This window comes from Volvox carteri (genome assembly GCF_000143455.1).
Source record: "Volvox carteri f. nagariensis unplaced genomic scaffold VOLCAscaffold_17, whole genome shotgun sequence".
In the NCBI taxonomy this organism is placed as follows: domain Eukaryota; kingdom Viridiplantae; phylum Chlorophyta; class Chlorophyceae; order Chlamydomonadales; family Volvocaceae; genus Volvox; species Volvox carteri.
Window position 1 is genome coordinate 1,946,370 of NW_003307560.1, and position 16,841 is coordinate 1,963,210.

The 16,841-nt window shown below is 55.6% G+C and overlaps 2 protein-coding genes across 2 annotated transcripts in view; one reads left to right on the top strand and one right to left on the bottom strand.

Annotated features, from left to right (window-relative positions):
• The window catches only part of VOLCADRAFT_90654 (uncharacterized protein), a gene marked incomplete at both ends in the record, with an annotated part of 3,688 nt that extends 1,476 nt beyond the window's left edge, over positions 1-2,212 (top strand). Inside the window, 3 exons of the mRNA XM_002950084.1 lie at positions 435-875; positions 1,369-1,580; positions 1,949-2,212. Of these exons, the coding sequence (XP_002950130.1) occupies positions 435-875; positions 1,369-1,580; positions 1,949-2,212 (917 nt within the window). The remainder of the gene's footprint in view (positions 1-434; positions 876-1,368; positions 1,581-1,948) is intronic.
• A 4,821-nt stretch (positions 2,213-7,033) lies between these two features.
• On the bottom strand, positions 7,034-14,800 carry VOLCADRAFT_104627 (uncharacterized protein; the record flags this gene model as incomplete). The annotated part of the gene is made up of 8 exons (XM_002950191.1): positions 14,772-14,800; positions 14,582-14,696; positions 14,162-14,476; positions 13,778-13,922; positions 12,908-13,369; positions 12,234-12,508; positions 8,979-9,580; positions 7,034-8,254 (listed from the first exon to the last, which is right to left on the bottom strand). Exons 3-8 carry the CDS (start codon positions 14,376-14,378, stop codon positions 7,034-7,036), a joined length of 2,922 nt encoding a protein of 973 aa, XP_002950237.1. The 5' UTR covers positions 14,379-14,476; positions 14,582-14,696; positions 14,772-14,800.
• Positions 14,801-16,841: the final 2,041 nt, after the last annotated feature.

The following is a 16,841-nucleotide window of genomic DNA, read 5'->3' on the forward strand; positions in this document are numbered from 1 at the left end:
ACTCTTCCGCACCGCCGCACCCCTTGCCAGTAAGTCCCTCGCATTGCCGATGTCGGAATACTTAGCTGCGCTTGTTTTGGCCTCCTGTGGCCTCTATTCCTTGCCATTCCTTGTGTGTATGTGTGTGTGTGTCCGTGTGTATGTCGTTGTGTATGTCTCTTGTTACACCTCCTGGAGGTGCGTTACCGTCCGGAGGTGGAACCAGCCGGGGGCCCAAGGGCCCGAAGGGGTCCGATGGCTGTCCGAGATCGATAGATGCCATACAAACGCACAAAAAAACTACTAGATACGATCCTGTGTAGCTCGAAAAAATTATGTATAATAATAGCCAGCCCTGGCAGCGTGACTGGAGTTGGTTTTGAGGTCCGAATACCGAGGGGGCAGCAGCGCCGTAACCCCCGGTGTATTTCCCGCCATTCCCTGACACGCAACAGGCGTGTCATCCGTATTCAACTTCACATTCGGCAACTCGTCGTACAGCGTGTACAACGGTTCGCGGACCTTTGGACAGGCAGAAATGTTCTGCAACACCAACGGCGGCAGCCTCCTATCGGTGCTATCGGCAGAGGAAAACGCAGCTGTCGGTCAGTCCTTGAAGAATATAAACGTGTACGGCATCATCGGCAACGGCGGCGGCGGCACCGTTACCTTGTGGATGGGCCTGCGGATTAACCAGACGAGCAAGCGTTACTGGACAGATGGCAACGATTTGACTTACCTGCCGCCTCTGTTCAACGGCGGCATCGATGTGTTCGCCGACGGTGGCTGCTACAGCCTCCGCTGCGCCCCGGGGTCGGATTGCATTTGGAGTTTGGCTGTTCCGCCAACGCTGGGTTGTGTGAACGTGACGAGAGACGGGTTCATCTGCAAAATAGGTGAGTGATGGCCACTGCTGCGAGCCACTCACCCCACCCCACCTCACCTCACCTCCATCTGACTCTGTTCACGACATCTGCCTTATCACGACCATATACTGCTACGTTTCTTCATACACACACAGACACATACACACACACACACACATACACACACACACAGTTACACACACAATTACACACACAGTTACACACACAATTACACACACAGTTACACACACAATTACACACACAGTTACACACACAATTACACACACAGTTACACACACACAGATACACACACAGACACACACACGGTTGATCCCGCTGGTATCGGTGCCCCCTTCTGGCTGCGGACCTGCCCATGTCGATGACGCTGCGAAGTTGTGACGTGATGTGATGTGACGTGATGCGGTACGCTGCTGTGCTGCTGCTGCTGCGGTGGTGGTGGTGTTACTGTGGTGTCCCGCGCCTTTCCGCATGTTGCCGGTACGTATGCCCGATGCTGGTACAGACAACAACCGTTACAAGGGCGTGTATTACCTCACTCGAGCTGGTCAGCCGCTGGGTACCGTATACGCGCTGGTGCGGCCCCCATCGCCTGTGTCGTGGCGGCAAGCCGATGACAATTGCAAGACAATGAACGGGCGCCTCGTGAGCATCAACACCGCGGATGAGTACTGGCTCCTCATCAACAGCACCTCCAACTTGGTGCTGAGGAACCAGGTGGGGATGAAGAGCTGCTGGAGGATTGCTAGGGGGGGATGCAAGCTTGAATGCGGTGGCTCTGTCTCTGTCTGTCCCCTCCATCAAGGCCTTCAAGCGAGATGTCGAAATGCACTACAAGGGAAGATCCGGGCATGCATTCTGAGATGCTGTTGTTGTCGGTTATTTCGTTTGGGTCTGCTGCTGTCATTTCCGTTTTACAACCGTCGTTGCCATCTGCATAATGTCATGGCAGGTTGGTAGCTTCCTTTTGAGGATCACCGACTACCTCTTTCCTCTTGCTCCCCTCTCGCAACTCGCGCTCCCTCCTCCCCTCATTTTCCCCCGCCACTCACACACACACATACATACACACACACCACGTTCAGTTCCCACCATCAGACCTGGACAACTTCGGCAACGTACGCGCCTGGATCGGCCTCCAGTTTATCACCAGTCTGGAGAATTCCTTCTGGGTGGACGGCACACGTGCAGATCGAGGTTACAACCCGCAGGGTATCGTACTCACCCACTACTATGCGTGCTACGCCATTTATTGCCGTATCGGCTTCTGCGACTGGCAGTCCACTTGGTGTGGGGACCTGCTGCCCGCGTACATTTGCGAGTTGCGGAATGAATGGTCGCGACGATGACGATGTATGATGATGACGATGTGAGGTGATTCGTGCATGATGATGCATGCGGACCCTCTTCTAGAATTACTTACTTTCGTTCTAGCCCCCCCGAGCTACAATTAAAGGAAGTTTTGGGTAGTAGTAGTAGGGCTCTTGGCGGTTGTGGGGCGAAAAAAGGAGTTTCCTAGAGGTCTCAAGGCGGCGGGTTGGTGGTGGAGGTGAGGTTGGGTTGGGGGTGGGGGTAAGATGAAGCCCTGGCGAAATCATATTAAAGGAAACCAGAAATGAACTGGGAGGATGATAAAGTATGCAGGTTGATGAGATGAGGCCCTTACCAGGCCCCTTTGCGCGTTGTGCGATGTACGTCTTGCAATTGTCAATCGATTGACAATCCGTCCTTGATTCGTGTAGCATAGGAGGAAGGAGACAGACGGACGGGAAGATTGGTTTTGTGTTATAAGTTTTCCTTGCTGTGCCGATTTGCACGTATTAAACGGCGAATTAAGGGGCGAAGAAAAAGATGCAATCTGGTCTGGGTCGCGCCAAGGTGCGAAGCAATTGCGCATTTCTGGTTGACCGGCATTCGACCTGCATGGTGTTGCGCATTGCAGGAGGGCACGGCGCTTCCTTCTGCTGCGCTGACAAAAGTTTATGGCTTATGGAATATTACATGAAAATTCCCAATAATGACTGTTGATATGCATTTGCGTGTAGTTCATTGCCTGCTGTGCATGTGGCTAGGTGCCGTGCATTCTCTGTGGGTATGCATGGCGTTTTTTGAATGAGATGGAACCGTTTTCGTTCTGTTTGGAGGGTGAGCTGAGCGTGTAGCTGAAAGGTTTTCAAGGAAAGGGTGAGAGGAACCCACCGCCGCTTGGTTTGCGCATGGCTTGCGGATTTGCTGGTGCTCTTCCATCCCTGCAAAAGTAGCGTACAGTGCCATTGGTTTGTGATTTTAAAGTAAAAAGAAATACGAAGAATAAGAGTTGAGGACAATCCGGGTGTAGGCCACTGAAAATGGCAGGCGGCACGCCTTCGGACGCAAAAAAGTCGGGAATCGACCCTTTGGCCGACAAGGGCTCCTCACGATGGATGAGCATAAGGAAAATTATTATTATCTTCTCCTGTTATTGTAACTTGACACCTCCCTTTTGTTATACCTAGGGCGTGCCCAGTGCACGCCTTGCTATGTGAACCCCAATCTAGGTTAGCCCAGGTTAGCCCCGCCGGCCGGACCGGGTACGACAGCCTTTCCGACCGGCCACCGGACCGGAACCGGACCCGCAGATTTCGGACCGAAAACGTGCTGGCCGACGACCCCAATCACGTCCTAGTGCTACAGTATGACCATAGGCAGCGTTTGGAGCTGTCAGGCCGACGCGCGCGACCGGTCTTTGCGTATGGTTGGGTTCCCCATAAAATCGGTTATAAACCATGAGTTCGCGTTTATTTGTTGTGTAGACAATTATTTAGGAGGCACCAACCACACCAGCAAGTTAAGTTCTGGGGCAAGTGAGCGACGCCGCGCCTGTGCGAGCGTTTGTGATGTGTAGGCGCGCCTGCGTGAAAGGAGCGCCAATGAATGAGCTGGACATATAGAATGCTCCAGGTGTCACCGTTCCAGCTCCTCTTTGTGCTACCCATACAATCTAAAACTGGACGAAGTGATGTCCAATCTTTGAGTGATGCATTCGCCAAGTTTCCAGACGCCACGAGTTACACACCACAACAGTGAGGTAAAAATGGCGTAAATCGTCGCAACAATATTCCTATAGTAAAACACACACATTACGGCCGCGAATGGGAAGTTGAGGTGGTCGAAGGCCCCAACTTGGCCCCACGGCCGACTAACGGCCGATTCGATTCGCGGTTGGACATCCTTCTCCCCTGCGCTATACCACCCTAAACACCCACACATGCTCACCCGTAGTCGACCCACATTCAGCGGGCAAGCGGGGCCCGTCAGCGGATCGACAGATCGCCACTATTTTGTCTCTCATACCCAGACAGACATATAGACATGAAGACAGACAGGGAGATTAAGGGGTAGATAGGCGGACACACGAATGGACATAAGCAGAGAGGGGTAGGTAGATAGGTAGATAGGTAGATAGATAGATAGATAGACAGACAGATAGACAGACAGATAGGCAGACAGGTAGGCTGACGAATGGCACCGGGATATCATCCCTCAGCTGGGTGCAGCACCATGCAAGCAGGCCAGCGGGCGGAGACACGTTTTGTCTCTGTCCAAAACGCCGCCGCCGCAGCCGCCACGGCCAGGCCAAACTACCACTACCACAGAAGCTTTGCCCGCAGCTGCGCTAGGGGGGAACGCAACAGCACACACTCCGGCCCTAAACATCACCCACTACGCACATATTTACGTGTTATATGTACTTCAGTAGCGCTACCCTGTTTACCACCAAATACGCACGTGTGTGTTTGTGCCGTCCACGGAGACCGTGCTCAGGCCCCGCGCGGAGGGACACCTCCGCCACCAGGGAGCGAGGGAGGGAGGACTGGTGCAGGGCGCCCTCCTCCCACGCTGCCTTGCAGTCCAGTCACCTTCCACGTTTTACTCGTTCACCTCGCCATACTCGCCATACCAGGAAGGAGCTCCGGAAAAGAGCGCGGGACTCAAAGCTAGGATTGAACTCAGCAACAGCGAATCATCATCATGCGTTTTAGAGCGCGTTCACGGCTCGACACGCTCCATGCGCCCTCCTCCTCCTCTCCTCTTTCCTCTTTGACGCGCACGCAAAAGAACCGAAGCAACCTTAGAAGGAAGGGAGCACCGAACCTAAGCGAAGAGCTGAAGCGGTAATCGGCGGGTAACAAAGAAAAAACAAAAGAAACGCGCTCCACGAGTGCGAGATTGCCCGCCCATGCTTGGCCGACTACTCGCACTTACTATCAGTGCTATAATAATATAATGCTATAAATATCATTAATAGCAAATGGCGTCACCGTATCGGTTGTTCAATGCTATCATTTATTCATTCTCAACGTCAATTTGAGGTTGAATAAATCCTCGCAGCGGCCCGCGGCAGTCCTAGTTCGGTGGTCTCAGACTCTGCCCCATCGCCGCGGCGGCTGCCCACACCTCCAAAAGGCTGCTGCAAGCGACAACAGAGCACCGTTCTCCTCCTCCTCACACAACGTACGGCGTTTAAGAAAGCAATGGTAGGAAAAGCACAGCACAGCACACCTCAGCATTCCCCACCGCCTCTTCTCCACCATCTTCCCTCAACCCACTACCAGACAACCGCAGAAATGAGAGATGCTGTTGCGCTTTTCTTCTCTGGGTATATTCACCGGTTATTCACCAGCGCCGGCAAACAAGGCACCTAGCGCCTGAGTTCTGCTCAATGTTCATACGATCACGTTGTTCTGGTTCAAAGCCCGCCGTACATCACTTCAGGCAGTTCACTTCGTTCGCCAACCTCCAACGCCTCCCGAAGAAAGCTCTTTCGCTGCACCCTACCAACCCTAAACGAGCCAACCATTCGAAACAAGCAGCAGGGCGGGACCTGCCCCAGCCTGTACCTGCCGCCTCATCTTCACCCCTCCTGGAAGCTCCGCTGTACCCTATTATCCTCGCGCCGCTGCACGCCTGCCAAAGCAAAGAAAAGCTGCCAAAGACCTCCCCGCCACTGAATGCTCCGGTGGGATGCGCAAAGATCCTTATCCCCCGCGCGGAATACGTATATATATGCAGTTCGCGCGGCCAGGCTGTGCTTACCAGCCAACTAACACTTTGGACGTGCTGGCGCCATGAACGTTGGTGGAATAGGATTTGACATTCTCCCCAAATCAACACTCTGTGGTGCGCAGCCTGAACCTCGCCGCCTCCCCCAGTCCGCTACCCCTCGTAATTTCCAACCTGGTCATGTCAGCAGCACTCCCTACTTGACCTTGCAGTCACACCGCCGCACAAGATGATGAAGCGCCACACAGCTAATTGTACTTTAGAACCCACAACCGCATTCTCGAACCGTACTCCTGCTACCAAGCGAGTGTGCCGCGTGCACTGCCCTTGGCCATCCTCATCACCACCACCCTCACCACCACCCTCAACCTCAACCTCACCATCCTCATCACCACCACCCTCACCACCCACCTCAACCTCAACCTCACCATCCTCACCACCACCACCCTCACCACCACCCTCAACCTCAACCTCACCATACTCACCACCACCACCCTCACCACCACCCTCAACCTCAACCTCACCATCCTCACCACCACCACCCTCACCATGACATTTGCACGGATCTGTATGACACTATATCTGCTTTGCTCTTTGCCTCCTTTTCCTCAAACCCGTCAAAACTGCCTAAAGGTAACGGCAACCTGCGCCGCATGCATGCGTCTTTCCGCCAGCCGCCAGCTCCCAACGTATCGGCACTCACCACTGCCATTACCAACTACTGGCTCTAGCTCTTCCCTAGGAAAACGCATCTACCCTAACCCTTTCGGCATCGCACACATCTTACATCACCATACTTTACTTAACCGTTTCCTCTGGGACCGGTCCAACGGTCCGGCCATCATGGGCCTGGATATCAGTCTTCAACACTACTCTAGCCGACCAGCAAGTCGGGAGCTTTCCCAGTGAAGGGCCGTTCCGTAGCAATGCCCTTCCTGCGAAAGCCCTCCCCTGCGCCGCCGCGCACCCTTTTGCCTGGCCAACATTGCCCCCACCCGAACTACCTAACTGCCCCCCATCGCAACCCAACACATAGCTAGCACGCCAGCACCAAATTGGGAGGAGCGCAGCAGGCCCAACCGCAGCCGCAGCCGCAGGAGCAACCGCAGTCCACTTACGCCCTGCCCTCAAGACTCCCTATCCCTATCCCTATCGCGGCTTCCATCCACACTTCGGAACAGCAGCTCAATCCGCCCGCGCTTTGTCGCGCCTGAGCCGCCGCCTGCTGCGACGTCACCGCGGCCGCGGCCACGGATGTCGTGCACAATGCCGTGATCCGAAAAGCGCAATGCCGTACGGTCCCTGGCCCCTACTGCTGTCGACATCGGCGCCAAACAAATACCTTGATACGGATGACGGGCTGTTGTCACCGCCGGATTCGAAACCTCCATAACGTCCTCTGAAATGATATCCGCAAAGGCCTCCTCACCGCCGCCGTCACCTCCGCCACCGTCGCCGCTGAAGCCACCGCTGGTTGGGAAACCGCTGACGCTACGACACAGTCCGTAGGGCTGGGAGCGACAATAACCTTGACAAAGGGAGGCCAAAGGCTGGGAATGAACGCCCGTGGCGGCACCGGCTGTTCCAGCACCAGCTCCCGCCGCCGCCGCCGCCGCCATGGCTGCGCATCCGGAGCTGCCGCTCGCAAAAAGCCTGGGCGGAGGGGATGAAGCTTGGGCGGCGGGAGCATGCGCATGGAAGCTTCCAGCTCCTTCCTGTTGCTGTCCTGGCCCCAGCAGACCCTGCCAGGTCAGCTGCTGCTGCTCCTGTTGCTGCAGCCCCGGAAGTGGGTCTAGCAGCTCTTGTATCGTGAGTAGACCTGGTAGCTGCTGTGGTTGTAACTGGTGTTGTAGCTGCTGCTGTAGCTGCTGGCTGATGGGAGGCCCGAAGCTCCCCTGCTTGCGATGAAGGTTCAAGTCCAGGAGCGCCTGCTGCATCTGCATATGCTGGTGCTGTCCGGCTTGGCATTGCTCTTCCAGCTCACGTAGCTGTCGCAACCGCTGCTGCTGCTGCTGCTGCTGTACCTGTTGTTGGCAGTGATGGCAACGTGGCGCTCCCAGTGGATCCCAGATTGGTTGTTCTCTTTGCTCGCGGAGGTCGGAACGGTCGGGAAGACTGGATGTGTGTGCCGCACTGAAAGCCATCTGTGAAGGGACGCTTGTGATCGCCCTGGGATCCTGGGCGTTACCCCCACCACCTGCAGACCCCGGCAACACGGCTGTTGCGCCCGCGGCCACGGCCACGGAGGAGGCACTGGTGCCGTGCCCCGGTTCGAACGCCTGCCACGGCTCGCCGATAACCAATGGCCCAACATCTGGAGCAGCAGCAACTTCTTCGCGCCAGGCGTTCTGCACGAAGGGCATTTTGGGTGGTCGCGTTGGGGTGGAACAGCAACAGGGCAATCACCACGACATTCCTGGCTGGGCCTCGTGTACTATCCGTACATCGCCACCGTCATTCACAGCGAATCACAAAGGTCACGACGCCAAGCCCGCCTGAGCACGCCTTGAGCCTGGCTGACGAAAGGTCACAGCGCGAATTTGGACGGAGGGTCACTCGTTTGGAACAGTTCCAGCTCCCAATCAAATCTAGAGAAAGCTATCCCACACGCCTTTCACTCAGCGCCATTCACGCGCTCCCTAGCTCTTACCTGTCAAGACGCCGAAGACACCTATATCCGAAACCCCCTTATCGTTTATGCTTCTCTATCGCCAGAGCGATCAAACCTCTATGTAAGGATTGGAATTGGAAACAGGAGACCTGGTGCTGCAGCCCCGCCCCCGCCACATGCAATGAAGCACTCCTCAGTGGTACCTCATTAGCAATGACCCAAATCCACGGGACGCAGCTTACCCCTGAACCAGGATGAATGGACCCACATGGAGCAGTGCTCATAACATGGCACCATCATTCAGTCGTCGCAATCGTCTCAGTCGTCTCCATCTTCCAGGGGCAAGGGCAGATGACTGGTCGCGCAAATGCGCACCCTCCTAATGTGCACCCGTTAACCAGGTGGCTCACGTGGTGCCGTCTGGATCACAATCCGACCGACATCACCTCTCAAGACCTTACCTGATGCAAGTGCACCATCTGCTGTGCAAAGTTGTCGCCATCATAAGCATCGCCATGCGCACCCCGAAGGCGTCCTCCGCTCTGGTGGTGCTGCTGCTGGTGGCGAATCGCTTGCTGCACCAGGCAGCCCGTCCCTTCCTCATCTTGCTCTCGTGAGCTGCTTCGCATCCCGGAGCCCAGATGCGTCGGCTCATTCAAGCCAAAGCCCAACTCTCGCTGCTGCGCTACTGCTGCCGCCACGGCTGCTGAATTGCCAAGCACCCGGCCCTTAGCTACCAAGGGCCGCTGGCTGTCGCCGCCGGCCGCGGCTGCGGTGTGCGCGGTGGCAGGTCCCTCCTGTGGCAGACACTGAACACCCCAGGGCCGTCCTGAGTCGACGGTCAAGAAGATCTGCATGCCGTCCCCCGGAGGCATTGACTGGCAACCGCGGTTGGAGGCGCCGGGAAATGCTCCAGGGCAGGATGCGTGGACGTGGGAGCTGGCCTTGAATAGCGGTGCTGAGATCGGGGCTGGGACTGGGCCGAGGGCTCCGGAGGTCATGGGAGCCAAGTGGGTCGCGGCTGCGGCTGCCGCTATGGAGTTGAGGGCCGGCACCTGCTGCACTGTGTAAGGGCCCCAAGGAGAAGTGGGAGCTGCGGTGGCGGTAGGCCATCCCAGAGCGGTAAAAGCGGCCCAGTCGCGTAGCGTGCTGATGGTAGTGCCACGGGTTAAGGCGGAGTTGGGACCTGCTCGTGCGGATACGGATTCCGCGGATTTGCATGCTGCTGCAGGGGCTGGTCCTGCTGCTCTAAAGGTTGGCAGGGGGTCGCTGGTTGCTGCGTTGCCTGCACCCGGTGCCGTTGAACACGTGTTCGAAGGCCTTCGGGCGCTAAAAGAGCCTGAGTCCTTTAGGATAAGCCCACAACCGTCAGCTGGGTAGCCGAAATCGGCTTCCTGCGAGCAGACGCCATATTGGATTCCGAAGGGCGATGCTTGGGATGCGGACGCAACGCCCACGTCAGGTTCATGAGTTGCACCTCCTTCCCGAAGAAAACAGATGTCGAGCGCGGGTGTTGTGAGAGAGCTGTCACGAGCTACGTCATGGCCGAGAACGCAACCTGAATCGCTTCCCGACTTCAGTTCGTTGTCCTCGCCTTCATCGCATCCATCGCTCTCGCTACTGATCCAGTCGCCAATCAAGGCATCCAAAGAGGCATTTGTCGGCCCATCAGGAGGCGACCTTGATGCACACGTTTCCGCCGACATGGCCACGTCTGCACGTGCGTTAACAAAGTTGTCCATGTCGGACTCACTGTATCGCGCTGACGCCTGGCCAGCAGACGATTCAAGTTCATGCTGCTTACACGCCGCTGCCAGCGGCACTGGTATCATGCCCGTTCAAGTCGATGCGGTGTAGAGCTTTAGGAAAAATGCAGATCCATTTGTGATAGCTAGCTGTTTTGATCGAGTGTTACAGTAATTTCGATATGCACAAAAATACGCCATTCCCTACACTGCCCACTGTCTCTGGATCGTCCACATCATGGCCCCCTTGCAGCTCAGAGCCGGGCGCCATATGCACGTGTGTAATCATCCCTCAAGTCAACTAAACTGCTCGGAAGCTTGCGTGCAGTCATCCCATCCTTTATCATAACAAAATCTGTATCGTTACCCAACACGGTAGCTTCCTCAAACGTCTTTAGTAAAAAATACATCAAGGTTTGCAGGACTACTTCAGCCTCACAACCCGCCTACTTGCAGCAATTACTGAAGCACAAAATCTTTTGTGCAGGTCATAAATAGCTCAGCAAGTTGCGTAAGGAATCCCTGATTTGGCACTCTTGGGATACACTAAAGGTCCTGTCAGCTGGTAAACAGCCGAATCACGTGGATTCCTGTTGTCGCACAGCGTCGCCGCATCGACAAGATGCAAGATGTGGGCACCTCCTTTCGGCTAAAGTGAAGTCGCCGTGCCTTAACTATTTGCAGAATTTCCACCGTTCTGAACGGATGGCCCGCATATGGGAAGGATTTGATTCTGCAGGACGCCATCCCCCCCCTGGAAGCTCTCCGTGCGGATGCTTACAGCATGCAATTATGACACACGCCCCAGCACACGTGTTCTGAGGACGGCCGATTACGGGTGTACGGGTTACGTATCTCACTTGCGCCAGGCTTGTCGTGTGGGGGATTGTTCCGACACCGCCACCCTGGATGCCTGGATCGCCGCAAATCCGGTTCCTCCCATTCCAACCCTGTTCAACCCAGTCCCAAAAGGTCCATGAAACGGGGCAGCACGCAGCAGTCAAAGAGCCGTTACGGCGACTTGCGTGGACGTCACACAGCATATGCGAGCTGGGCCGCCGACCATGCCTCCGTATGCATGTATTGGTTGACAGGAATGAGTGCCATACAACGTAATGTAACTTGGCCACAAACAGCTTTCCATTCCATTGAGAACCGCCCCTACGTGTAGTCAGCCAACACACACGCGCCAGCAGCTTAGGAGGTGAAGCAAGCGTGGTTTGCGTGGCAGGCCAAGTGTTCACTCCGGCCGGGAGGCCCACTCGGGCCGTAGTTCCGCCGTCGACACAGACTGCGGACGCGGACTGCCGTCGGCATCGTAACAAGCACCAGCGCAACCCGAGGCCATGCAGCCAAGCCATACACGTTTGCACGTTTGCATGTGGAAACTTTCATTTTCCCGCAACTTCAGCCGTCCTGGTCCTGCACAGGAAACTCGTAGGAGACGGCGCTTTGGGTTTTGGCAATACGCACACCGTCCAGTTGCAGAGGCAACCCGGCTTCAACAGGCATACCATAAGGAGTAGTGACACGACACAAAAACACACATTCCCTTTACAAAGCCTATGTACCTATGTAATTCCTTACAACGTGTTCCTCGTACTTCCTTACTCACCAACAGCTCAATATCAACAACCTACAAATGACACCCAAAGTCGTCAGTTCCCTCGCTCCGCCACGCCCACCAACTTCCAACTCACTGACGAGGCGGCGGGGTCCCTGAAACGTCAGGATATCAGAATCTTTCGGAATGGAACTTCTCACAACGAGTCTAACGCACCGCACCGGTACAAAACGATACAATAGCCCAGTCCTCGCCACGTGCTTACTTATCCCAAATCCCTCACGGCATTATCCGCTGCGCTATGTAGCTAAGGACTCATAGCTTTGAAATCGCCGCCGTCGCCGTGGCCGTCCCTGATTTTGTTGCCGTCTTGGCGGCGGCCTTGGCCTTAGCCGCCTGTCCCGCACCTGCCAGCGTCTTACGTGCAAGAAACAACATCCCGAAGCAAAATACCCACTCCAGCACCCCCTCCGGCATTTCCAAAGCCAGCCTTCCCCCGGCAGCCCCGCCTGCCATCGTGCCCGCAGCCAGCGCTGCCGCCATGACCCAGTCCACGTTGCCCAACCTGGCATGCTGCATCAGACCAACCAGAGAAGGTACGACCATGGCGGTTAGTGACGTACCAAGTACGGCAAGCTGCGGGAGGCCTGTGGCCACCGTCAGGAGCGGCGTCACGATTGTCCTGGGAGGGGGGAAGAGGAGGGGGTTGAACAACCGGGGTTGGGCAGGAAAGCCAAGGCAGGGGAAGCGCATGCAGGATTAGATTCGCGCGCTGGCATTCCGTTTGGGTCTGGCTTTCAGTACCTAAAAAGTTTAATAACTCGTGGGTTTACCTGTAGCCCTCCACAGAAAGTCAAATTGCAGGTGGTGTAACCGTGAACACTTTTGTATACGTCAAAATTTAGGATGGCTTCGCAGGTGTTTATGCATGTTATGTATGTTTGCGAGGGAAAATTTGCGTGGATAAATATAGAAGTTTACGGAGCAAAGTCTGTTGTAATGGCACTGTGGCGCTGGGATGGCTAAGCGCCCAATCCATCGTTTCTCGGCGGGCCCCCCCCGCGTGTTTGAATGCACGTACCCGCCGCCAATGCCCAGGAGCCCCGACGCAAAACCCGCTAGCGTCCCCGTCGCCATCAATACGGCATCGCTGCCGCGCAGAGGCCGCCACAGCATCGCCGGCGAATCTGGCGCCGACGGCGCGTCAGCACCATCGTCGTCGTCGGCGGCAGCGGAGCCGCTGCCGCCACCGGCAGGCGCCGGCATGCCCTTGCCAGCGAAATTCTGTTGGATGTAGGGTTTCAGGGGCACCAACGGCGCCACGAGAAACAGCCAGTAGGCCAGAAGGCGACGCAACATGGCGCAGTCGAACACGTGTGTGGCGCGGGCACCCAATGGGACGGTGGCGATGGCGGAGGCAGATATGAGCGCCGCCGACGTCAGGTCGACGGCGCCGCTGGACCAGTAGACGAAGCCGGCGGCGCTGCCGGTGGCGGCGACGGCAGCGAGGGATGTGCCAGAGATGACTCGTTGCGGAATAGTTCTGCGGTGGGACGACACATGTCATGCGCATTTCGGCTCCCGCGCATGGCACCCCTCAGGTTGCGTCAGGTGGGTTGAAGAGGAGGACGACACACCAACACTACAACGAGCTAATGGGGCGTGGATGTGAGCTGTCTGTCATTGGCGGAAACGAGGGAAGGAGGAAAGGGACGAGATTTGCAAAAGCCCCCAAAGAACCTTATTAGCAGCCTCATAGCCGCACCTTTCCGTTTCTCCCCTTTCTCCTTTCCCCAAGGCCCACGTGTTTTCCCAACATTCGAAAGTCAAACTCTGTTCTGCCCCGATGAAACCGAGAACGCGGGACTTCTACCATCGACCCGTACCATACACCTGTCACTTGTATCATCATGGTTGCTCCGGCATATAGACAGAGGCTGCAGGGCCTTACTTGCAAATATTGGCGATTATGGGCGAGATGAGCACGCCGCCCCCCACGCCAACCAGGCTGCCGAACGCGCCCGCGAGTGCGCCCACTGCCAACGCCAGCTTACGTGCCTTCCCCAGCGTCTTGTCCGGCATGTCGACCACGCCACCTGCACAGCCGCCCAACAGAGGTCGGTGTGAGCCACAGCGGTGGGACGGGCGGGAAAAGAAAGGAAATCAGCAGCCCATGACCAGGATGAAGGTCCGGACTAAGGGATGGGCAGCGGAGGAAAGGGAGCAGCAGCGGCCGGGAGGATGGATGCGCACCACTGCAGAACAGCCAGCTGCTTCTAAGGAAAAGAGGAGGACGAGAAAGAGGAGGAGGTGTAAGGAGAAGGAGTGCATGTACCTGTCCCCATGCTCCGTCCTTGCTGTTGGGTCAGCTGCAGCAGCCGCAGTCCCGGGCCGTGGTGTGTCCATGAGGCTTCAGCAGCAGCAGCAGCAGCAGCAGCAGCCTGACGGGGGAAGAGTTGCTTATCGGAGGAGGCGGCGGCGGAGGAGGTGCCCCATTGGTTGGTGGTCAGGCGAGCGAAGCCCCGCAGTCCAGTCACGGCGCCGCGGGACATGGACGGCGTGGACACGATCAACAATGAGGCAAAGCGAAGAGTCGGCGGAAAAGTTAATATCCTTTATCTTCGGTACTCCTCGATTGCCTTCCACATGCCTGCATCAGGGCCATGGAAATGGTTACAAGTACTTCGGGTGACTGCCCGCAACCATAAGGCCTTTGGTGTTCCCAAGATAATTTTACGCGCTATACTATGACCACCTTGCTTCTTGAAGCCAGGCTCAGCTTCGCGATATTCCTTCACTTCTCTGCTCTGGAGCGGAGCAAACGCGACAGGGTAGAGCACTGCACCCACGAATAGGCAAACAGCTCCGACCTGGACGATGTTACTGCTGGTTGGTATGCGGTATGCAAACTTGTATGAACAATGATGCGGGCAGAGTGCACTTGCCGCGATAGCTCCCTTCGCCTTGCTGTTAGACATGACGCAACATTAAAAGCGTAACATAACAGCACTTAGATAACGGATAAATTTGTAGGAAGCAGGTTCTGATGCTGCCAAGGTCCTACAGCGGTTAGTCGTTCCAACCGCCATGACCCTCAGCAGCAAAACCAATGGGTACGCTGTGCAATTTTCTCACAATGGAATGCTACTTCATGCTCGCCAGTCGATCCGGAAACCTGCCTGCCTTACCTTGTTAATTTCTCGATGTAATGATAAAACCACATATACCCTCCCCGCGGACGTTCCCATCCGCAACGCCGTACATCCTGACTGTCCGAGCGGACGCCTAGCGGACGGTTATGGAAAGGACGGTAGTACTGACCTGGTTACCCTTGAGTTTTAAGTGCATGGCTCCCACACATCAGGCTTACAGGCATCCTGTCAAACCCATGGAAGCCTAGGATATCCAACTCCAAAACGGATGAAACAAAAATGCACGTGTCCTTAAAATGAGAAGATCTACATGTTAATATAAAAATCGTTTCGGGCATTTGAGTTCTGACCTGGGTTCTAACTGCGTGGTTTGCACACATCAGGCACATAGGGTTTGGCACTACTGGTAAGGCGCGACCATTGCCCCCGGGACATCCCGGGATCGAAACCCAATAAGGCCTGAATCATACCCATGGCGGAAGGCATTGCGCCCCTCGTAGATGGACGGAGATGACATAGGATAAAGTATACCTGCGAGTCGACCATGAACGGAGTTGGGCCGCTGGCGGCCCGGCAGATTTCGTTGAACGCTGGTGGTGGGTGCGGAACCTGAGCGATCCTCTGAGAATTGACTAGGGTGCCTGGATGAGGGTGCCCCGAAATACCGGGGAAGGCAGGAGGGTATCGCAGGGTAACTGCCACGGGCGAAGATGTACCCCCCTGTTTCACACATCAGGCGTACAGGCTGTTATATCGACTTCAGAAAAGTACCGATCAGCGGATACTCCGCGATGCTACATTCATCCCCCCTAGCAGTATAGGGCGTCCTCGACTTTAAGTCTACCTCAGAGTCCCTTTTTCATGGCAGCACGCATAAGCTCACCAGCGGTCGCGGGGCCCGTGGTGCAGTGCGAGGGAGGGAAGCGCCAAATACGCGGCGAAGCGCAAAAAGTTGTTTTAACTAGGCCATCATGCAATGTGAGGAAGGAGTCTTCACACTGAAACATAATTGGATTACGCATATGCTCCCTACCTGCCACGTGGCGGCATTCGAGGGTTTGAATCCTATCTGGATCTTGATGGAAGATTTAAGATTAGTGATTGGTGCAATTTATTGTATCATTGCCTGTACATCAGTACCACAAAGCTGCCGCCATCGGCGCCATCTCCACCCTGGCCCCCTCCCTCTCCAGGCATATCGGTGGTTTCTCACAGCTTCAGTTTATCTGTACATGGATGTTGCTTTATTTCGGTAAAGTACGACGATTTCGCCCGACTGCCGTAGTACGGAAGTTTGCTTTAGTGCACGCTTTTGCCTACTTACGAAGATGTGCCTGCTCGTACAATGGATTCGTGGGTTAGAGCGAGATTGTATGTGGCCGCCATCGCCGCAGCAGTGACTGAGGAGTAGATGTCCGTGTTTGGATTTTCAAGCCCAGCCGCAGCATCAGCGGTAACCTTTACCTTCGTAAAGGCGGGTGGCATCGCGTTGTGCGCTTCGTGCATGCATAGAACCCAGAAACGTGAACAGGATCAGGCTAATGTTTTACACCTTCACACTGACTAAAGCGCAGCAGCAGACCTCGTGAATGAGGGTTCTACCTCCTTCCACAAGGCTTGGGACCGAAGAGTTTCGCTTCAAGAGGCTTTAGCCCTGAACCGAGGTCAAAAGGTAGTGCACAAACATGTACTGATACGTTCACCACAGGTAAGATTGATGGCATGTCGTACACCGCTATCATACACATCAAACTACGCACAACACCAATCAACACAACATACTGCACTGGCGCGTAAATGAACACCCACCAAGCACACGAAAAAGCAGGAGAGGTCCTTATGAGCCTGCCCCGTACGTACGGC